The following is a 24,448-nucleotide window of genomic DNA, read 5'->3' on the forward strand; positions in this document are numbered from 1 at the left end:
TTTTTTTTTTAAGGGCAGAACAACAACACAAAGCAGCACCTCGGGGATGACGTCACACATATGGGTCCTCTGTAGGAAAACCCGGACATTTTCATTAATCTCGAAAATCCCCCCTCCCGGACGTCCCGGACAGAACATGAAAAGTGCACATGTCCTGGGAAAAGAGGACGGTTGGTCACGTTATTATAAGCGGGTCAGACCCCATGTCCCTGAAGTGATTGGGCTGTCCTGGACCCACGTGTTCCTTGTTGAGCTTCCGTGATTGGCCATGCCAGAGGGCGCTTCCCATAGTGAGATACTGAGGGAGGTTTGAAAAAAAGAAATAAACTTAAACAAATAATCAAACAATAAAAATTAACCTGAAACAAGAAAACTCTGGAAACGGAAATAAACTAAGCTGAAAGCAAATAGTCAAACGAATTAGAAAATAGAAAACCATATAAACTGTTAAAAATGTCAGCGCGAGAGGGTTCCTGCAGGAGTCACGTGGTCAAAATTGATATAGGTCACGTGCTCTGCACAGAGCGGAAACGCTTTTAGTTTTTAACCTCGTCAGTGATCAACAGTTACAGCTCCCGAGAAAGCACCCGCTTGGCGATAGGTTTAACCGTTTTCTTCACCTATTTATGTATTTTAACAGATAACTACATGGCTACGACAGGACGGAAGGACTCCTCTGGTAATGTAGCGCTAACATTTAACTACTTAATTTATCTTATCCGTAACGACTGTGGTTTTGTTTACTTTGGTTTCTAGTACACTCCCCTGCTGCTGGCTCTTTGCGATGCGTAAATTAGCTTCAACCTGATTTTTTTGTGTTTAAAAGCTAACAGGTAATGAGTTTAAACCTGAGTAACATTGCAACCTCAGACGAAACTGTTTTTCTGCTCTGTCATCTTCTGGGCTGCTAAGTACAGCACTCAGTGTCATCAAGTGGTTTTTGTGTCCAAATGTTCCGCTAACATCAGTTCTTTTTTTTGCTCCATGACTACATATTTGAATCCTTGTTGACAAAGTGGGATTTTCCTTCTTTTGCTCCTCCATCAGACATGCAACTCGGACATGATATCATGATATACTGCATGTTTAACTCTAAAAGATTAACACAGAAGTTGTTCGGGGCGCTGTTTTAACGCAGAGCATTAAAAACCAATAAATGCAAATCAAAAACACATTATGACAAAGAGAAAGATCTGCTGTTTTTATTAATTTTGCAACACTGCATTTAATATCTTTGTATTTTGTCATAAGTTTAGCTCGTGTGGATTCATCCTATAATGTCCTTTCTCTAAGATGTATGAACGGTGGGATTATTGGTTAATCTTGAAACTCTGGTAGTTATGTCATTGTTTTCGTTTTTAATGATGTTGATACCTTCAACTGCATGCATTCCAGACTGTAATTACTAGATTATAATAAAATTAGATGCCTTGGTACTAATTAGTAGTTATTGTGAAATCCTCCAATAAAATATCATCCATATGCAGTTTTCAACATAATAATGCCAGTGATAGTGGTCCCTCTAATCATAGTCTCAAGCTAACCTGTGAAGCAAACCTTTCTTCCAATAACTGTCTTCACATTATAGGAAGGGTATGGGGATCAGTACTGGAAGTAACAGAATAAGAAGGTGACAGTCGTAGTGTTCTTGTACATTCTTGTACTTTTGAAACTTTACTTTTTGAAAGCTGTGTGTGGACTGCAAAAGTGTTTAAAGGGAGCACAGCATTTAATTTCATTTGTTTTAAAACTTGATTTACTGACTATTTTGCAGCCAATATGAATCTGCTGATAAATGATGCACTGTTTTTATAGATTAAAATGTACAGCAGTGTATAAAGTTATTTCCAGTGAAGGAAAAGTATTACTTTGGTAATGAAGACTGTCTCCCCAAACCCAGATCAAATCCTGCACTACAACCATGAAGACCACCACCCTTTTTAGCAAACCTATGAAATCAGCATCCGAAGTCTTTCATGCATAGTCACACTGCCTCTGTCTGATAAGCTACTTACATGCATGGTTGAGTCTCTGTTTTCTGATGGATTATTAGTGTGTATAAAATGAAGTACAGCTCCAGTGAGACATGCTGATGAGAATTTTCTAACTGATAGTGAAAGTCTGTTTTTGACCTCAAGAGAAGAAATTTGACTTAACTGAAGTAACCTTTTGAGACTTTCTGACAGTGTTGAAAACTTACAGTAAGCAACAAACCTCAACGAGACACATGTTAAATATTCCTAAAATATGTATGAGCAATAACTTAAAATTAAGGATTGTTTCGCCCTCCCCTTGCTGGTGACAAGTTACTCATGTGCACAGACTGTAGTTTCAGGTTGTACATCAGACATCTTCGTGACTTCGTGTACAATATTTCTAGAACTATGATAAACTGTTGAGTTTTTCTAAGCAGTAAAATGACATTAAACTTGTTTTTAGTGGCAGCACCGTGGTGCAGTACTACCATAGTCCTCTCACAGCAAGAAGGTTCTGGATTTGAACCTGCTGACTTGCTGGAGCCTTTTTTTGTGGCATTTGCATGCTTTTCCTGTGTGTGTGGGTTCTGGACAAAGGAATGCCTATTAGGTTGTGATCCTAAATGTATCTGTAATTGTGGGTGTGAGAGCGTGGGGTTATCCACCGATCCACCCATATGACATTCCTGTAAAGAGGAAAAATGGATGGATGTTGAGTTTTTAACTTGTATTTCTTTACCTTCTAGTTTCTCACATATTTGTAACAGAACTTTGAGAGATGGCTATATAAAAAAATTAGCATATAAAACCATTATCAAGGCTTTTTCACTTCCAAAGAAGATAAACCTGAAAAAAATCTTAACCAAATGCTTAAAGTTGACAAGATGGCGCCAGTATGTTCGGCTCGCTGTCACTCCACCGGTTTTCTGTTTGCTGTTCTTGCATCGCCTCCAACTGGTGCAGAACGCTGCTGCTCGCATGCTGACCGGTTCCAAAAAGAGAGACCACATCACTCCGGTCCTCTGCTCTCTCCACTGGCTCCCAGTTGCTTTTAGGATTGATTTTAAAATTTTACTGCTGGTTTTTAAGGTTCTTAACGGTACTGCACCTCCTTACCTGGCAGAGCTTCTTAGCATTTACCGCCCCAGGAGATCTTTGAGGTCAGCAGACCTGATGCTTTTAGATGTTCCCAGGTACAGATTAAAGACTAGGGGAGAGAGGGCTTTTGCTGTGGCTGCACCCAGACTGTGGAACAGTTTACCTCCTCACATCAGATTCTCCACAAGCCTAGGAACTTTTAAAACTGCTCTTAAAACTCACCTCTTCTCATTGGCTTTTAGCAAGGTTTAACTTATTGTTTTAATTTATTGTTTTATCAGTGAGGTGTTTTATGTACTTGCGTTTTATTGTATTTTATATTTGTATTTTATTGTACAGCACTTTGGTCAGCCTTGGTTGTTTTTAAATGTGCTTCATAAATAAACTTGACTTGACTAAAGTTAAGCATATTGCTGCAGAACAAAGACCAATTTAAGTTCACTCATGGATCACTTCCTACGTGCAAAACAACCCTGAACACAGCTGCCAGTCTTTCTGTTTTCATTTAAGATTTATCCTTTAAGTTTTTTTTTATAAGTGGAAGAGTTTGATTCTTAGCCTGTGTGTGGCCTTTTACTTTGGACAACTAGACTAGATCTAAACACTGATATGAGAGATTTCCAGTTTTTGATTGATAGAAAGGCAACTTTATCAGTGTTTCTGCGAGTGCCACAGGCGACAGTGAACCAGAAGAGCCAGATATTTCTATAGATTTCTGCGGCATCTGAGATCCTGTCTCTTAAGTGTCAAATGGGATGGCTTAGTCATTGGCCTGCGCCCACTTTTGTTTGTTTGATTGCTATCTGCCATGTCAATCAATGCACTCCTACGATCATAGATATAAATGAATGCTGCCCCAGTTGTCTGCGTAAAATGTTAAGTTGTTGGATTCTTTTGGATGCTTCACATTCCTCTCACCGAGGCACGCAACCAAAGCCCGGCCTCCTTTCTAGCTGAGATAATTAAAAAACTGTTTCCATCATACTGTGCTAACACCAAATGTTCATTGGTGTGTTATTTATTTAACTTTACAGCCAAAAATTCTCACAGGTTAACTGCAGGTGTTGGTTACAGCAGGAAGTGACCCCTACAAATATGGCTTTGGTTTACTGCAGTTTACCACATGCAGATTCCATAAAATCTCCTTTTACTGTTGATTTCCTAAATTAAGCAATGTATTTTACTCAACCTTAGATATAAAAAAGCAAAACTGTGACATTTAAACTATGACATTGATTTAAATACATCTCAGATATGCTTGTCACTTGAAACAAAAGCATGCAGACTGCTCCTTTAACAGTCCAAGAAGCCATTCATCAATCACCTGTCAAAACTTTCCGCCTGCATCCATGTCAGTAGAAGTAAGACTAACAGCCGTTCTCTCCTTTTGAGGTTTCTTGTTTGTTTACTTTTGTGTCACGGGTAATTACTTGCAAAAAGAGGCTTTTCCTTTCAGGAACGGTAATCTTATAAACAAAGTGAAGGAATATTGCACGACAAACCTGGCGTTATTCCAGCTCCAAACTTTGCTGTGTAAAGTTATTTCGCTGAACTTTCTTCTTACAGGTAATGCTGACTAATACTGGACACAACAGGGTTTACTTCTCCTGTTTTACTTCCCATTTGCAAGAGACACTGCTAAGCTGGTAGTTTGCTCTGCTGACACGTCGAGAATGATTAACAGGTTTTGCCTCCCTAATTCAATCGTGTATGTGATCTTGCAAGTGATCATTTTGAGAAATAACTCATAACTGTCGATTAAAGGTCAGTAAACAGATTACGTAAAGAGTTTTAGGTTTATTGCCACCGTGTTGTTTCCTCAGTATAAAGCGAACAAACTGAATGACCCTGTTCTTTGTTCCTTTCTTTATAATAAGCAGGGTAAGCGAACCAAAAAACATGTGACAAGTATTAGCTGTGATTGGGTCACAGTGTGTGAGTGGGGCTTTTTTTTGTTTGTTTTTTTATAAAGGCAGTGTTAAAACATGATATATTGTCTTGTGGATGAATGGATAGGATTGATTTATTTCAAACATTTAAAAGAATGAAATACAATTGATCTGTATGGACATTTGCAAAACAAAAGTTTTGATATGTGCATATGCACTTAATATGGACACGTTCTTTGTATCATTTTATATTTGATATTTATTGTATAATTATCTTGTGTGTGTTTGTCTGCAGTATGTAAAAGCTGCTGATTACTGTGAACAGATGAAGTTTTATCATTTTTTTTAAAGCATCTGGCTCAGTTCAAAGTGCCGATAGAGTCAGGGGTTTTGTTAATTTGCACACGTGCACATTAACACACATTTCACTCAGCTCATCAGAGAAAAGGTTTTCTTTTAAAGTGCATTTATCTAAATTTGATATTAGATACAAGAAGTGCTCGGTCATGGAAACCCATGCCATGAAGCTCCTGGCGCAGTTTTTCTGCTGATGTTAATGCCAGAGTCAGGAGTGTGCTGGTGACATTTACGCACTATGCACCTCTGCACACAGTGACCCCACTCTGTAACTTCATGTGGTCTGCCACTTCATGGCTGAGGTGCTGTAGTTCCTCAATGCTTCCACTTTGCAGTAATACCACTTTCTGTTAATTGTGGAATATGTAGGTGGGAAGAAGTCCGTGAACTGACTTACAGTGGTGGCATCCTTTTATAGTACCACACTCGAATTCAGTGAGCTCTTTAGAGCCACCCCTTCTTTCACAAATGTTTGTAAAGACAGACTGCATGCGTAGATGCTTGATTTTAGACACCTGTGGCAACAGGACTGAAAAACCTGACACAGCTGTACCTGTCTGTCATTGATATATGCTTGCGAAACAGCTGCTATCTGTGATGTTCCAGAACTCTCCATCAGACTTGCATTAAGGATTTCATGAGTGTCATAACGTCTCTTTATGTAACTTATCTGATATAACCAGTGTCATAGAAGGAAAAAACTAAACCTGACATCTTGTTTGTGTAATTTCAACTGCAAAAACCCATGACATGTAAACATCACACCACAGTGTGTTTTGCATTTGATATCAAAAGCACCTTATCATCGGGCCGAGGTCAAAATCAGTGTGCCCTTACTTCTCTGTTCTTAGCCGTGGCTAACAAAGTCGGGCCAGATTTATCATCTCTTACCAATCGCAGAAACCAGATACTTGATATCTGCAACGGTCTCTTATGACTCTTTTGGGAGAGCAGTCTCTTCAGGAATATAGAGTTTCAGACTTTCTCACAAACTTTTCTATTTTTTTCTCAAGAAGGAAAAAGTGGAAAGTAAAACTACTCAATAAACCTAAACAGAGTGAATGAATCGGCGTCATTTAAAAAAAACTACGTTAGAGACTAAAAGCGTGTTGGTTAATTGAGAGCAGCATTTCTTCTTTCACATGAGTCTGAATAGACTCTGAGTTGGACAGGTTAGCTATCGTGTGATGCAGAGCTGACCTCACTGAGATAATGAGATCTGAGATAAAGAGAAAGTATTAAACACAATGAGGACTATGATGGGTTCCAAGAAAACCGTGGTGTGTTCAGGAATCTGTTTCTAGAAGTAGTCTGGGGAAGATTAAATCACGTATTCCAGGAAATGATTGCAGTGTTATTCCTGAAGAGAGGACTTTTAGGCCTAGAGGTTCTTTTCAGTCACCAACATTGTAACTGTAAAATGCTGTTAAGTGGAGTTTCATTTACTCAAGCATGGACATTTTATTCAATAGTCAGAAATAACAGAAAATGCATTCATTTCCTAATTTCCTTTTACCAGTCATTTACCAATCATGCTTGGATGCACAGTCAGCCCATAAATGACTGGTCTCAGCTGAAAAAAAACTTAGATATGTGAAATTTGCTCAATTCACATGACGGCTGCTTGATTGCACAAAAAGGAATTTCTGTGTTTTGCATAATTACTTCATTGCCACAATTTATCTTTGCCTTTGCCTTTTTAGCTTATCGTGATTTAAGTTTAGCAGTTAAGTTCATCTTTTTATTTCACCACAACAAGGCATGTTATCATTATAAATAAGCATCTGATATAGATTATATTAAAGTCAATAAAATGCAAAGATTTTTGCGATTATCAAAGTGTTACTGACTGAGAGGAACAAGCTGCGTTTTCAAAAATGAATAAAAAAAACAACTGCATGAAGAGTGAGTAAACTAAAGTAAGTTCAGCAGAAGTTTCCAGTAGTTCGAGAAAAATGCTGCACATGTGGGTTTACCTTTCTTAACATTGATGAATACCAGTCCTCAGATACAATGCTGTGTTATGTGAATAATGAAAACCAGACCTGAAAGATTTCACAGCATGTTCTATTGGACCAAAGTCTGCTTCAGATGTTGGATTTCAGTTCTAGTCTTGCATATATTCTACGCCATTATCAACTAACGTGTTGCATTAGTAGACCAGGTCAGTTTATTGGTAAATTACTGATACATTGGACAATATTTTTTACTGAACAACCAGGGTCTCATTGTAAACTTGTTGGCCAATTTAAAGAGTGTTTTTAAAAAGATATATTTTAGAAAAATTAAAATCTTTTTTTTTTTTTCCCCAATCAGAGCGGGAAAGACTTCCCTCTCCGGTGACTCGCTACGGCTCCACAGACAGCAGTGGCGAGGATGACTATCAAATTAACAGTCATGACAACAACTGTAACCACCACCGGTTTGCCACAGCAGCAGGATGTCACTGGGTCCACGCTGGAGAGGAAGAGGAGGCGATTTGCAGGAAGCTAAAATACTTCTTTATGAGCCCTTGTGATAAATATCATGCCAAGGGGCGCTATCCTTTTAAACTGATCCTGCAGCTAGCCAAAATTTTTTTTGTCACCACTCAGGTACATCATATATTATACTTGGGGGTGCTCTTGATTTGGATACATTTCTGGTTCTGTACATTTTAATGGGAATCACGCTGATGATGTAGAAGTTTCAACATTCACACAAATTGAATATCAAATATGAAACATTATCTGTTTAGGGGCTGTAACAGTAACGCACCACATAAGGGTTTTTTCTTTGTCACAGCTTCTTATCGTCCTCACATCATTCTCTATACCCCGTGCCTGTTTTTGCTGCAGTTGGTGCTGTTTGGCCTCAGTAACCAGGTGGTGGTGACCTTTAAGGAGGAGAACACTATGACCTTCAAGCACATCTTCCTCAAGGACTATGATGAGTCCTCAGATGACTCCTTTGCCGTTTACACACAGCAGGACGTCTACGACCACATCTTCTACGCCGTGGATCAGGTGATAATCTTTTTTTTTTTTTTAACTGAAATTTGTAACCGTTTATCTTTATTAAACAACTTTTTAAACAGAATTTCCTGATTAGCCACAGCATGAAAATTTTCTGCTTTATATTATTGAAGTCTCCATCATTCTCCCCAAACATGGGCTAAATTATAAGTCTATGGGAATCATTGTAGCGTGAGTATGGTTTGCTACTGTACTCGCTTTATTCCCGTAGATAAACACTGAGTGAAGTTAGAAACTGATCTGCACGAATGTTTGGGTGTGTGGTCCATGTCACAGTGTCCTCCATTTAAATACCAGAATCTGAGATTCTCCAGCCAAACTTTGCATTGCAATAGATCATCAGTGCTATTCACTGCTCACCTGTTCCACACATTCAGTCTTATATACCCAAATTTGACTGTATAAATATGAAAGTAAGCCTCATGAAGTTTTATTACCATGGTTTACAAAATAAGTCACTGTCAAGGATGTCAGCAACGCTGATTAGATCTGCACACAGTGGGTCTGACATACAGCTCACTTCCTGTTTCTCTGCCTGTGCTTTCACGTTATTTCAATGTCACAGTCAAATAAATCTATAGTATGAACGAGGCTAAAAGGTGTTGGTCAGTGAAGACATTACATTATTTGGTTGATAACTAGAAGACAAAGGGCAGAGCCTACACATACAGCACGTGCATAGTTTAGTTGGTGAGCTGTAGAAAGCTGACAACATAAAATCTGACAGTTTTATTTGACTCCAGACAGCAACGCCATTCCCTCGAAGTTAAGTGTTTGACTTTCATTCTTGTATTGATTGTACTGATATTAGCTGAAAGCTAAGACCTGTGTGGCCTGTTTCTATGGAAGCTTGTATTCTCTTCACTTCATAAAACCCAGTGATAATCCTGAATTAGTCTAATCTCATCCTTTTTCCCAGTATCTGGCCTTGCCAGAGACCACAGTGGGACGCTATGCATATGTCTATGACCGTGCCGAGAATGGCAGTGCCCTCTTTCTCTGCCAGCAGTACTACAAGAAGGGACACATCGACCCCGCCAACGACACGTTCAGCATAGACCCCCGTGTCATCAAAGGTAGGCAGCGTGAACTACATTGTACAAAAGAACAGTCTGTACAGTCTGCAGAGTCCTCGCCTCTGCAGACTGCTAATGTGTGAAATTTTTTTCTCGATGTGACAAGACGTTGGTTCTGTAAAATGACAGTTCACGTTTACTGGTGGCGGGTTGCATATGAAGAGTTTTTGCCTTTGTGTACCAAGTAGTTCAGCTGAGAATTTTGTCAAACACACTCAAAGAAATGAAATCTGGGCTCCCACTTTACAACAATGCAAGAAAAATGCAGAGATTACTACAGAGAGAGAGAGACCAGATTAAAAAAAAAAATCTTCTATGGAAAGTGGTTAGGGGCAGGATTTCACACATATTAGAGGTCAAGCAGAGTGTGGTTATTTGCAAAAAGTCCCCAGTTGCATTTGTTGCCTGAGGTGGGCATCACAATGTGTTCTGTCACTTTAAAAGGAAAAGTCTGACTCAGAGGAGCAGCTGTATTACAGAGCAGTACATTCCCCACAGATTTCAAATAATTAAGTTAAATGACTAATGTCTTGTCATTTTTGTCAAGTCATGACTGGTCAATAGATCATAACAGGCTCAACTAATCGTATTTTGGATGTAATAATATGCAACGCAAAGAACTTTCTCTCTCCAAAGCAGAATTTGTTTATCTTGTCGACAATGCAGCTAACTCTTTGGGATTCAGTTTCAAGAAATAAAGTGTTAAATTACAGAAAGTCTATTTTTTTTGTTGATTTACAGAAAACATTCTTTGTCGACCAACTATAAAAACTGAAATCTATAGTAGATTTTTTTTAAAAACAGGAACTTTTCTGTTATTTAATTGTTTAAATAACAGAAAGTAATTTAAACAATGACTTTCTGTCATTTAAACAATGACTAACAAAGTAGGTTGGTGCAGTGTACAGGAGGTCTTTATCAGCAGGGGAAGCTGTAAAGCAATACAGTTAAGTCTGAAATTGCTGTCCTCCTTTCTATAAATGATTAAAATTGAGGGCATTAAAGGGACTACCAGTCACCAGCTTTTCTTGACGTATTACATCAAACATGTGTCATAACGATAGTTCCTATTACAGAAGTTGTTGCACAGCCTAAGAGTTTCTTACTTCCCCATGCCAGTGTCTGTTTCATTTAGTTTATCAACGTTAAGAAAAAAGATTAGCAGTTGAAAAATGATGTTGTGCTTCCTGTATATAAAATAAGAAAGCAAATTCAAGTTTGACAGTAGTTTCTCAGCATGATATTCCTCTCTCTTCTTTGTTTGTAATCTTTAGAGTGTGTTGGCGTGAACCCCATGACGATCCCCCAGGGTCCGCTCACAAGCAACTACAAGAACTTTACACTCAAGTTCCACAAGTACGGCTTCATTTTTCACATGGCTTCGTTTCCTCTTTGTTGACAAGATTATCTAATGATCACATACCTCTGCAGCACACATAGACAAACAAACAAACACAAGCATGTATACAAGGACAGCGACTCAAACCCACAGAGATATGATATGAATCATGTTGTGTTTCTTGTCCTGCATGTGTGCCTCTGGTCATTCTTTTAGTCACCTTGGTTTCATTGTTAGAAATTAGATGTTTTTGTGTTCATTTGTTTGTTTTCTTTTTCTTTTAAAACAGGTTGATTAATGTTACCATAGAGTTCCAGCTGAAGGCGATAAATATCCAGACTATCATCAACAACGAGATCCCAGACTGCTACACCTTTCATATAACAGTGAGTTAAAGACTTTCAGACTCAACACATGCTTGAGCTGTCATATGTCAAGGCTAGAAAAACATTACAGGCTGTGCATTAGAATTTAGTGAGGGTGGTCTTTCCCCATACATCTACCCTTGGAAGAACCCAGAAACTATTCTAATGGTTGTCAAACCAAGTCTTTACTGATATAACTTAGGGTATCGAAGCTACAGGGGGAGGTTGTAGAATATGGGGGAAAGAGTTAAAGTGAAAACAAACAAACCAGCCTCAGCGCAGTCCATTTATGAAACCAGCTGTGTAAGTTTACTCTTTAGTTCCAGTTGACTGCCGCTCGCAAACAGGTTTAAACAGCTGCTGTGCTCGCAGGCCGAGCTGTGTGCGTCATTTAAAACCTTCTTCTCTCTTTTACAGATAGTTCTGGACAACAAGGCTCATAGTGGCAAGGTGAAGATCCGGCTAGATAACCAGGCGTCAATAAAGGAGTGCAAAGACCCGAGCATCTCTGGACAAGGTGAGAAAACAGAAAAGAAGAAGCATCTGTTAGTGGTCATGGGACTACTGTGCAAGTAGTACAGCAAGAAAAATGTGATACCAGTGATGAAACTAGAAACATGTAAGCAAAGGTGTTACAAAATATCACAAAGTTGTTTCTAGTTCACAATAATGAGCCAACAGGAAGTTACAATGAGTGAAGTTATTTATACAGAAGTGTGTAGCAGTAGGCTTAGACTGCAGCCATGAAGAGGAGACAGACTGCTCACATCTTTTTTTTCTCCTCTTTAACCTCCAGTTCAGACGTACGCACGTTTGGCATTTGATATTATTGTGGTTCTGATCTGCATGCTGTCGCTGGTGCTGTGTGGACGCTCCATAATACGAGGCATCATGCTGCAATGGGTAAAGAAAATCTCCAATACAACTTTACTATCACCTGGGGCCACTCACATTAGAGGAACATCAGGTTCTAAGGAAATGTCAGACTAGTAGTGAATAGTAGGTTCTAGAGATGGACCGATCCGATATTACGTATCAGTCCGATACTGACGTAAATTACTGGATCGGATATCGGAGAGAAATAAAAAATGTAATCCGATCCATTAAATATCAAAAAAGCACCTCACAAAACTTGCGACACGGCGTAACTCGGCTCATAACTGTAGCACCTGATAGAGCGGCTGTGTGTATTTGTAGCCTCGCTACCAATCCGGCATTTCATCTCCGAGGAAGTTATCCCAGAGAGAAGTAAAGCAAATGTGTAAGTTCATCTCTGTTTGTAAACCATCCCCGCGTTAAGCTTTACAACCGATATATGGAGCGACTGTCTCTTCTCGCTTCCTCCCTCTCCTGCTGCTACTTCAATCATGAAACTGATTAATGATCAGCTGATCAGCTTTTCTGTCGCGAGTCCGTCTCTCTTGTTTGTTTATCTCCCACTTCGCGCCAGAAAGAGGAAACCAGCGGCTGAACAACAGCAGCACGTTTAAGCTTGATCAGCTGTTGTTAGAATTTATTTACGATCTACACCAGGATCCTTTTCTACGTAGCTGACAGCTGGTAACTGTGCAGGGGCGGATCTAGCAAAGTTTAGCCAGGGGGGCCGATAGCGCATGAACAGGGAAAATGGGGCACAAAGACATACTTTTCTTTCTTATTCTCATTTAAAATGTCTAGCTTTTATAAATAATTATCCGAATCTTACACCCAAAGTTTTAATCTTATGTAAAATATATAGAAGTCCATTACTGTATATAGTAACTATTAAGTCTAATATACCCTAGTAAGCTATAGTACCTTTTCCTTTGGGAAGGCTGTGCAGTCTGCAATTCTGTTGAAGAAAGATGTTGAATCTATTTAATTATTCTTGAAAAATATTTTATTTCTGTGCATTTTTTTTTCACACTGCATCAAATTAAAGTTGATTATGTCAATTAAGCATCATGAGGTGGAGGGTGGTTCCCTATTTCTTTTATTTTTTATTTTTATTTTTTATTTTTTGCTGGGAGTTTTAGAGCCCTATTAGTTAGGTTGCTTACTAGGGGTGCAACGATACTCGTATCGATATTGAACCGTTCGATACAGTGCTTTCGGTTCGGTACGCATATGTATCGAACAATACAACATTTGTAATTTATTTTATCAACTTTCCTTCTGACGATGCTGTCTGTGTTGAGCGCTCAGTGAATCTGCGTTCGACTACTCTGCCTAGGCTGCACTGTGGAGCGCAGATCCACTGAGCGTTCAACACAAACAGCAGAAGGAAGAGCGCAGGGCAAGCTAGCGAGACAGAAGTTAAGCTCTCCTGGCAACATGGCAAATTGAACCTCCCCCACCCTCATTCAGATCTGGCGTTTGGAATTATTTTGGTTTTCATGTGAGGTATGACCCTGAAGGTAAGCGCGTCATGGACTAAAGTAAAACAGTATGTCGGATGTGCCACGCAATGCTCAATTACATGGGTGGGAACTAGTGTGTTAGCGCAGTTAGCTCGTTAACGTGTTGGCCGTCTAGCCCCACGCAGGGGTAGCCGTTAATGGAGATTTGCCGTGTTGTGGCGTTAACGTCATTTCAACGAGATTAACGCTGACAGCACTAGTGGTAACACAACGAATATGACTGCACATTTACGCCGACATCATCCTAGTGCAAAGACAAAAACAACAAGCATGCTACAAACTTTACCCGAGTCATTTAGACAGCCGTTAGCACATGATTCTCCTTATGGGGACCTGATATGTTTAATATTGTGGCGAGCTCAGACAAGGAGGAGACGGAGGTATCGTTTGGTCTCGCTCTCACATCTGCAGAAGAACACTCCCGCTAGCTAACTGCTCAGCGCGGCAACCGCACAGCAACAACATCAACAACACACAGGGCGCCCTCTGACCCCGGAAGGACACACCGTCGCAGCGAGAAGGCGTCACCCGTCACTATGGCAACATAAACAAAACATAACTGTACAAACAGAACCCCGAACAGCCCTGACCCGCTACATAGCCCCCCACCTAAGGGGTCAGTCGTCCCCGACGACCCCATTGCCCCACACAAAGTCCTGCAAATGTCCAGGTGCCTTCTTTTGGCGCACCGGCCGGTCACGACCGGCGGGGGAAAAGTCACTCGGGTCAGAACATGGGGTGCCACCATCATCCCACTTCTGACACCAATGTGGCGAGCTCAGACAACGAGGAGACGGAGGTGTCGTTTGGTCTTGCTTCCCGCGAGCTAGCCAGGGAGCACAGCCGTTTATTGAAATCTGCAGAAGAACACTGCCGCTAGCTAACTGCTCAGCGCGGCAACCGCCCAGCAACAACAACAACAACACACAGGGCGCCCTCTGACCCCGGAAGGACACACCGTCGCAGCGAGAGGGCGTCACCCGTCACTATGGCAACATAAACAAAACATAACTGTACAAACAGAACCCCGAACAGCCCTGACCCGCTACAATATGCTGCTGAGAATATAGCCCAGAAGAAGCGGATAGTATAGCTTTTATTTTGGAAAGAGACATTTCTCTGTAATAAACTCTCTTTTCCAAAGATGAGTGATTCCTCAATCAGATACAGCGCTCGCAAAATCACTAGCCCGACGTACCGTGGCTAGCGATTTTTCCAGTCGGGCTACCAAAATCTATCTCTGCCCTGCCCGTCGGGCTATTGTAGGAAGGAAAAATATATGTCAATGCTTTTGCATTCTTTCGGAAATGTAGCTGGGTAATTATGTCATTGGCATCGGTGAGCCACTGTCAATATGTGACATATTGAAATCGCGTTTGAATTTGCGCTTGTTTTTTGCTTTCACTTTGCAATCCTGCGAACTGTGTATAGAGAGCGACAGCACTGATCTGTGAGTGATGATAATTTGCGCACCAATTCCTCTGACATCGTCTTATCAATCTTAGCTTACTATGCAAACATGACAAGTGAAATCTCCCGCAGCAAGCTTAAACATGTGAGAGGTTGATCGCGCAGAGAATCGCTGACCGTTATGTGTGTGTGTGTGTGTGTGTGTGTGTGTAAAAGCAGCAGGATATATATTTTAGTTCTGCTGAGCCAAATAAGACAGGTCAGGGTGAAGAAGTGACAGCCAAAGAAAAGCTTACCACAAAACGGAAAAGTTATGACAAATCAGACTATAAGGCAAAAAGAAAGTGCAGCTTTATGGTTTCATGGACAAAAGAATTTCTGTGGCTGCAATATGACGAGCTATATAACCGGGGCTGCACATAACTTCTTATCTGGTGCCCGTCTTTTATTTTGACAGCGAATGCGCACATGCGGACCACTTATGTGCACCCGTGTAAATAACATAATGTTCTGCCGGGTGTGTTGTTGGTTTTCTCTCGATTTCTGAGTCGACAAGCGCCTTTGTTACTGGGACCAGTCATTTTAAGAAAGGCCCCCATTAGAACCCATGAGAAATGCAAGAAATGCATTATTGCTCAGTCTGCAATATCTTTCCCAGAACAAACACCAATTGCAAATAACATACTAAAAATAAACCTGAAAATCTGTTTAGAACAGCGTACTATGTTGCAAAGAGTGAACTAACACTGGCAAAATTTAGCAGTCTTTGCAAACTTCAAAAAGCAAATGGCCTCGATCTTGGTTCCACTTGCCTCTTACCCGTGGCTTCAGTGGAAATTTCAAATTCAGGATCTGACACAGACTGATTCATGTTCTACACAGTTCTTACAAGTTCATAGAAATTTCTGTTCAATTAGAACCAAGTATTTGAGTTAATGTTGTAATTTGTTTTTCAACAATTTTTTAATTAATGTTTTGTTTCCTTTACAATATTATACTTTAATGTATAATATTGTAAAGGAAACAAAACAAGAAACAAAACATCAATCAAAAAATTGCTCTCTTTTTTTATTCGGGCTACTTAAATTTATTTTGGGCTACCAAAAACTGAAGAGTCCCTGCCCGAAGGGCTACCAGGGATTTTGAAATTTTGCGAGCCCTGAGATATATTTCTTTTTTTAATTACTTTTGTTTCAGCAACATTAAATTTAAAAACTGTACTTTTGAGTTAAAATATATATTTATAATTTTAATAAATGACAAATTAAAAAGGCATGAACATTTTTTTTTTTTTTTTGTATCGAAAAAATATCGAACCGTAACACCAAAGTATCGAACTGAACCGTGAATTTTGTGTATCGTTGCACCCCTATTGCTTACTCTTTAAAATACCAGAATAGGGAGGATGGTGCAGGTTTAAGTTTATTAGATTGATCAGTATTGCTGAACTATGAAATATTTTGCGTGCAGTGCATTTTTTGCATACAGGTATAACAGAATAGCTTCAGTGGTTTTTTTTTTGTTTGTTTTTTTACTTGAGTATGAACTTATACAAAAAGCAGCAAGATATAAAAAAAACCGGGTTTATTGATTAAAAAACACACTATATCGGATTCATATTGGTATCGGCAGATATCCAAATTTATGATATCGGTATTGGACATGAAAAAGTGGTATCGTGCCATCTCTAGTAGGTTCTCATTCTAACCTTTAAATGTTTTTCTTGAATAATTTTGTGAAAGCTTATAGTAGCCTGACTGGGGATCCATATTGTATTAGGGATGAGTTTCAGTAATTGATTTATTGATTAAAATCGATTTTAGCTTTAACAAACCATATCGATTCATTAAAATCCTGAATCGATTTTTAAATATTAATATATTTTGCCAGAAACGCCAGAATCCCAGGTTAAACCTCACAAAACGATTTCAACAACCACCAAACAGCTAAAATAGCAAACGAGAGCAGGTAAACAGATTCCGTAAAAAGATGTGAACACAAAGCGTGGACCCGACGCATCAGAATCCGTGAGATGTTGGCTTTCTCACCCGGCGCCACGTACGATTCCGATTCGTACAGAGCTCTCTCTCTCCCTCTCTCAGTTTAATTTGAGAGCAGTTTCCCATCTAAAAAGCTCAATTTTCTGCATTTTTCACTTCCTTATTACCCAACAGTCTACCGTTGTGTACAGCACTGTCGGCCACTGTTTAGGTTTTTTTTTGTTTTGTTTGGTTTGGTTTTTTTTTTTTATGACTTCCGACAAGAAAGCCTCATTTCTGCTGTTCAAAACCTGTGTAACTTTGCTCTGCTTCACTTCAGCAGCATCAGGTTCATATACTGAGTCATGGTTTTCTTCCGTTTTTGTTCTACTGCAGAATATTTTCAAAGTTGTCTGCTATAAAAAGTCAGGCCAAGAAAATCTCCTTCATGTTCTTCTGTGTTTTTTGCTCACTTACTTTGACACAAACGCATCTGCTGTGATGCTCACACCTCTGATGAAGTGTCAGTACTGATAAATGATCAGAATTATAATATTTCTGACTGTTTGAGGCAAAATTTCCCGATTTAAATCGAATCGAAATCGTGGCTCGAATCGATTTGGGACCTTGCGAATCGGAATCAAATCGATTCTAAAAGTCAGTGACGATATTGTATTCTACTGATGTGTGTAAACATGGCTAATCTCTCTTTCTCTTTGCTCTGCAGGAGTTTGTGAAGTTCTTTAAGACGACGCTAGATCGTAAAGTGTGCTGGGGAGACCGGCTTGAGTTTATTAACGGCTGGTATATCCTCCTCATCATCAGTGACATCTTCACAATCACTGGCAGTTTCATCAAAATCGGCATCGAGACAAAGGTCTAATATCAGCTTTAGTTTTGGGGGGTTTTGTTTTAGCGTTGACACACATTAACATGTACATGTAGTCTTAGCTTTTTTTAAAAGCCGATTCCTTTGGGTTTTTCCCAACAGAATATATCCTCCTATGACCTCTGTGCCATCCTATTGGGAACCTCCACTCTCTTAGTGTGGGTGGGAGTCATTCGCTACCTCACATTCTTCCAGAAGTACAATGTAAGTTGCAGATGTGCTGGTGCACAGCTTCTGATAACATTGTTACATGCTGCTGATTTAATAACTTGTGAGAAAGTGAGAAGTTCCTCCTGTGGGTTGATGTAATGTAGAAAGCCATTTAATTTAGTGTCTCTGGGCTCTCTCACACTGTAATTTGATCTGTGTTGTGTTTCTGCACCTCCCTGCTGCAGATCCTTATCGTGACACTTCGAGCAGCTTTCCCCAATGTTATTCGGTTCTGCTGCTGTGTGGCTGTCATCTATCTGGGCTACTGCTTCTGTGGCTGGATCGTCCTGGGACCATACCATGTCAAGGTGAATTAAATGTGGGAAAAACTCAATGTCAAAAACTTGTTTCCACTCCTTGGAATTTTAAGTTTTCCTTTCGAAGTTTTAGTTCACTTGCACCGACCAGGGATAACATTATGACCACTCACAGGTGACGTGAATAACTGATAGTGGGTGGGATATGAATGTTGATGCAGTAGAAGCAGGAAAAATGGCAAACTGTAATGAAAGAAGGTGTCTTGGTCTCGTGAATGACATCTTTTTTTTCACATCTAGTTGATGGCCGGGTGTGTGTGCGTCACTTACCTGGGGAACACCTGGCACCATGATTTAAATGTGCCAGGTGTTTGCCTTTGCCTTATTCTCACTATGAGAATAAGGCAAGGCTGACGGAGGCAGTGTGATGTTTGGGCAATGTTCTGCTGGGAAACCTTGGGTGGTGCCACAAAGCAAACAGGGTTCAGGAATGAGTTTGAGGTGCTGGCTTGGCCTCCAAATTCCCCCTATCTCAACCCAGTCCAGCATCTGTGGGATTTGCTGGAAAAACAAGTCTGATCCATGGAAGCTCCGCCTCAAAACTTAAAGGATCTGCTGCTAACATCTTGGTGCCAGATACCAGCGCACATGTGCTGGGGTCTGGTGGTGTCTTACCAGGTCAGGGCTGTTTTGGCAGCAAAAAGGAGAACAGCACAATCTTAGGCAGGGGGTCATGACGTTATGTCTGATCGGTGTATATGAGTAAATGTGAACACACAAAACGTGCCTATTTAAAAAAAAAAATTTTAGTAGGCCACACAAATGCCATTCAGCAATAATATCTAAGTTGTGTAACAGAGAAGATAATTAAACAGTTTTGGACTTCCTTCTTTCTTTCGGACATTTCTCCGTCCACTGAGTAAATCAGTGGAACAGAAACATGAACTACAGTTTATTCTGACTTTTAAACTGCTTTCAAAAACTTGACCTTTTCTCTTAACTTTGATAATTAAAATACCTTTTTTAAAATATATATTTACAGTTCCGCTCTCTGTCCATGGTGTCCGAGTGTCTGTTCTCCCTCATTAACGGCGACGACATGTTCGTGACGTTCGCAGAGATGCAGGAGACCAGTCCTCTAGTGTGGCTGTTTAGCCAGGTTTACCTGTACACCTTCATCTCCCTCTTCATCTACATGGTGCTGTCTCTGTTCATCGCTCTCATCACAGGAGCGTACGAGACCATCAAGGTAGGAAATCGCTGCCTATAAAAAGGATCCGTTTATTTACAATGTGTAGAATCACTCAGTCTGCATTACAAAGAACTCACCGTAGCATCCAAACTGTTGCTTCTGTATTTACTGTGGACTACAAATAAAGAGCAGAAAAGTAACAGTAGTGTCTTTTTTTTTGTTGTTGTTGTTGATTTCCACAGCATCAAACCCAAGAACCAATCCACATAACAGATCTGCACGCCTTCATAGCAGAGTGCACAGATGCACCGAATTCTGGGAAGTTCAGAGGTTTGGAGACTTCACCTTGCTCCTTCTTCTGCTGCTGTGACAGGTGAGTGAGTCTCCTGTGACCCCCCTGAAAGCTTAAACATATACATTAAATTAACATAATGCTACATTTCTAAAGACCAAAGCAGATAAATGCGACAGCGGGCTTTATTAAACAACCACAAAACCTGTGAAGTCTGACTCCCTAATTTAAGCTGACAGCACAAAAATATCAACCTCACAATTATGTCGCAAAGTAAGTTGATTACATTTTTGGCTGCTGATGAGGAGAAAAAGAGAGAGAAAGACGATATTTCTCTACCATTTATACTGGTGTTAATTATCAGGCTCTGACCAAGCACACTGGAAGGAAATCAGGTCATTTTCTCTTTCCTCACTTTTATACATCCTTTGTCCTATTTACATCTAGTTCTCCTGGTATCCTGTTCTCATGTCTTAGTCTTTCCAAACACATATTCAAATCAATTTTGTTCATATAGCACCAAATTTACTCAACAGTCACCTCAAGGTGCTTTAATTGGTAAGATAAAGACACTAAAATAATACAGAGAAAACCCCGACAACCAGATGACCCCCCCCCCCCCCCCATGAGCAAGCACTTTGGCGACAGTGGGAAGGAAAAATCCCTTTTAAGAGGAAGAAACCTTCAGTAGAACCATGCAATGTGAACAGAGAGAGGAGGTGAGGTAATCAAAGTGCAAACAGTAGTTACTTTGTTAAATCCCAACTACTGTTTTTTTATGATCTTAGTCCCAGGGATGGGGGTTTAAATGTTTAAGAGTCCTCCTCCTGATATGTGTGTGTTTCAGGTTTGTGCTGTGCCTCCTTTTATAGATGAACACTTCCACAACGAATAAACCTTTGCTTCATAGGTTATAGCTCAGGAACAAGATAAGAAGGCACAAATTAGAGACATAAAAAAGCCTGAACACATATTTAACATTAAAAGAAATGCTTAGTTTGGCCAGCAGAGGGAGCATATTTAGGTCCTTAAAATCCTTAAAATGATCAGCACTGAAAAAGACGTAAAGTTGCATACATGATTATGAACACACCAATATTTTATCCTTAATTTTAAAAACATAATACAGTTTTCAGCTCGATTTTTTTAAAATAACATAGTGCAGTGGTTTACCTAATCACCTAACACGCAACCTAACCCGGTTCAGGTTCAGTCCTGGGAAGAGACACGGATGCCTTTGGAGTTTTTGGGAATGACAACCACTGTAAAAATAAATATTTAAACCAAAAATCTGCTAAATCAAACATTCCTGCTGTGGTGAAAGTTGCTTTCTTACAATACTCTACATCATATCACGTCAAAAATGCGTCCGTGAATATCGTGTTGTTTTTGTTAAAATTGTTAAAATATGTCCCGTAAATATTACCATAAGAAACTGTAATTACAGAGATAATAATATTAAACATCCTAACTGTAGTAAATCATCAAACCTTATTTTCCCCTCAGAACAACCACGTATGAAGATGTCCTGCTGGTGAACTGAAATCAACCTCACCAATCTCTGAAACCTCACTAGCCTCCCCTGCTGACCAGTGGGGCACACTGCATCCACCCAACACCCGGTGTCTCCGTGTATCTGGGTCAAACCAAACGACTGTTCCAAAGTGGGAGTTGCGATTGGCTGGAACTGCGCTCTGCAGAGGAAACGTGGAACAGATGAAGAGCTGGGCCTTTTCCTCTGTATGAACAGCAGCATCGAAGAAGGCTATTGCACAGACATTTCTCTTGGTTCTAGTGTGTTTTTTTTTTTTTTTTTGAAACATTATTCAGTATTTTTTAATATATCTGGTGTATTTTATGCTCACCCAGACTAGGAACTCTTTGGTGCTGTCTATGTTTTGTTTTTTGTTTGTTTTACTTTTGAAGTATTTCAAATCGGTTGGCTCCTGAGGAGGAGACTCTTAAAATTAGATATTTATATCATATTCAGCAACATTTTATTGTACAGAACTCGTTTTAAAAATTTAAATAATCTAATATCTCTTAAATGAGCCAAAGCTAATTTGCTAGCTGGAGAATCATGACATGACATTTAAACAGAACAGGACAAAAAAATCCCCCATGTGATTGTTTTTACAGAGTTCCAAAACATATCAGGAAACGCAGATGGGCGTTCGGCGTGGAATTGATTCATTTTCTTTGTGAGCTGCACATTTATTAGAAAGTTTCGACCAGTGTCATTAGCGGCGGCTGTGCTGCATCATGTTGCCTTCAAATGTAGATCCCAGTTTATTTCATTTTTATTGCTTCGTTTTCTTTCAGTAATGATCAGGGTAATGGGACGCAATCGTTCACTAACAAAGCACTTAGCTTTTGCCTGACCTTGGCTGCAGTTTCTTCTTCAGACCCACATTTTTTTTAATGAAGCTGAAGTATTAAAAAGAAACTCGGTCTATCAAAAGTGCTGCACCCCTGTTTGTAGACTGCGTTGATGACCATTAGCAAACTGGATCTGACTTATTTTAAGCACAATAAGTAGCTCTAAGTAAAGCGGAGTCTGGTTTGGGAGAGATGACAAGAAAGAAAACAACAGATTGTCCTGTTTTAGTGGCTTGCTCTGCTTTTTTTTGTTGTTTGTTGCCTTCATAATGATGTCTCTAACTGCTGCCTACTGACTTGATCTTTAGTAGAAACTTGAATAATGTATGTTTGTTTGTCTTTTTATCGCAAAAAAACGCACAATAGTTTAAGGAGTTTTTAAGTCTGGACTCCAAATACCATTTAGCGAGAGGAGCTATGGGTCAGGGAGGAGTAGGTAAATGAAGTATAAGATGTTTTTTTCAGCCTTTTCATTTTCTGCCTGAAACACCAGCAGAGTAAATTGTAAGCTAAATATACAGATGGACTTTGGATTTCCATGGACAACATGTCTAAATTATAGATAACTTTAAATGTTGCATCTTGTGTTTCCCTGGAGTTTTTTTTTATCTTGTTTTTGTTTTGTGTTGTTGTGTTTGTTTTTTATGAATTACCTGCACTTGAACTGTACTTGTGAGGGACAACACGTAGTGTGACCTGTCATACTTGTCAAACTACTGATTAAATTTCCCTGGTCTGATCTAAGTCAACAAGCTGTTTCCTGCTGTTCCACCTAACCATCAGCAGAGGGAGGAAGTAGTTCATGTGTCGGGATGGTGATTCACGCAACCTTGCATGATCGTGTGTGTGTGTGTGTGTGTGTGTGTGTGTGTGTGTGTGTGTGTGTGTGTGTGTGTGGACATTTTTACCAAGATTACTCAAAAGCTACACTTAGTGTGTATTTAATGACAATAATATTGAAATCTAAGTGTACAAGGGATAAAATAACATTCCAACTGGTACAACACAGGATTTAAAAAAAACAAACAAAAAAAGAACTATATTTAAATGTATAGCAGCAAAAATACTACAAAGTGCAATAATAAAAATGACCTGTGGAGTTGTGGCGTATCTTCGTTTTGATTTCAGAAGTCTGATGACCCTGGGGGAAAGCTATTGCAGAAGCTGGTGGGAACGGTCTGTGATGGAGGGTGTGAGAAGTCACTGATAATGGTTCTGGTTCTTCGGTCCAACTTCCTGAATGGAGAAGTCCCAGTGGTTTTCTCCTCTATCCAAAATTATCGATGGATTTGTATGAACAATTTACTGATCCAAATTTGGAACTTAATGGTTCTGTCTTCAAAAATAGACTGCATTGCCTCACAGAAACAAAGTCTGGGGTTAAAATCCACCAGCTGGCTGCAAACGTCCTATGTGGAGTTTGCATGTTCTGTCCAGGTTCTAAAGACTCGTGTTTTAGGTTGATTGGTGACTTTAAATTAGCTTTCGAGTAACTAATCAATGGTTTCATGTCTGTGTGTTAGCCCCGTGATAGACTGCAAGCAAGCAATTTATTTATATAGCACTTTCAGATCAGCCCCCAGCACAAAGTGCTGTACACTTGACATGCCAGAAATGATACATTGAACAAGTTAAAAAAATAAATAAATAATATAAAATAAAGAAAAAATATTTTAAAAAATAAGATGATAATTAAAATGACATTTAAAATAATAAAATTGGCACAAATAGCAAAAACAATAATAAAATAGTATAAAATGATCATTAGAATTACATTTAAAACAATAAAGTCAGCACATTAGATTAAAACAATAAAATCAGGTTCAGACTATGTCATAAGCCAAGGAGTAAAAATGGGTTTTAATGATCTGTCCAAGGGGTACACTGGCTCTCACCCTATGACAGCCTATCATATGGGGATAGGCTCCACCCTTACTGTGACCCTGAATTCGATAAGTGGAAGAAAATGAAAAGATGGGTAATTCTTAAAAAAGATCTTCCAGAGAGGGTAGATTGCAATTCTTTTGTTAGAGAACACATGAGCTCATTTCCTGGTTGCTGAGCGTCCTAAGCAAGCTTTGGCAGCAGCTCATGTAGCCCATCTTTGCCTTCCACCCACTTAACCTAATATCATCATGCATTATGTAGCCAACCGCTCTGATGGTGCCTCGTGTTGGAGTGTGTAAGGCAGAAGGAAAGGTCCACAGTGTAATGTCTCTCATAAACATGGCCCATCCATCTTGTTGGATTAGAGGCTGTCACTATTTTCTTCCACTTGATGTGTGTGAATGTGTAGGACTACTTCACTCAGCACCTTTGATGTTCAG

At 39.6% G+C, this 24,448-nt stretch overlaps 1 protein-coding gene across 1 annotated transcript; it reads left to right on the plus strand.

The window, feature by feature from the left end:
- The first annotated feature begins 537 nt into the window (after positions 1-537).
- On the plus strand, positions 538-22,865 carry mcoln1a (mucolipin TRP cation channel 1a). Its single transcript, XM_085459731.1, has 14 exons — positions 538-679; positions 7,637-7,914; positions 8,158-8,325; positions 9,254-9,410; positions 10,685-10,766; positions 11,039-11,135; positions 11,532-11,631; positions 11,911-12,017; positions 17,630-17,779; positions 17,894-17,995; positions 18,187-18,309; positions 19,301-19,507; positions 19,693-19,823; positions 21,249-22,865. Exons 1-14 carry the CDS (start codon positions 649-651, stop codon positions 21,283-21,285), a joined length of 1,770 nt encoding a protein of 589 aa, XP_085315857.1. The 5' UTR covers positions 538-648; the 3' UTR covers positions 21,286-22,865.
- Positions 22,866-24,448: the final 1,583 nt, after the last annotated feature.

This window comes from Copadichromis virginalis, linkage group LG6 (assembly GCF_057382275.1).
Source record: "Copadichromis virginalis isolate Kocher_CV1m ecotype Utaka linkage group LG6, C_Virginalis_male_GT1.1, whole genome shotgun sequence".
Lineage (NCBI taxonomy): Eukaryota > Metazoa > Chordata > Actinopteri > Cichliformes > Cichlidae > Copadichromis > Copadichromis virginalis.

Coding starts and splice junctions, on each gene's coding strand:
- mcoln1a (XM_085459731.1), top strand. CDS start 649: ATGGCTACGACAGGACGGAAGGACTCCTCTG. Junction 8,326..9,253: donor TCTTCTACGCCGTGGATCAG/GTGATAATCTTT, acceptor CCTTTTTCCCAG/TATCTGGCCTTGCCAGAGAC. Junction 18,310..19,300: donor TGGGACCATACCATGTCAAG/GTGAATTAAATG, acceptor ATATATTTACAG/TTCCGCTCTCTGTCCATGGT.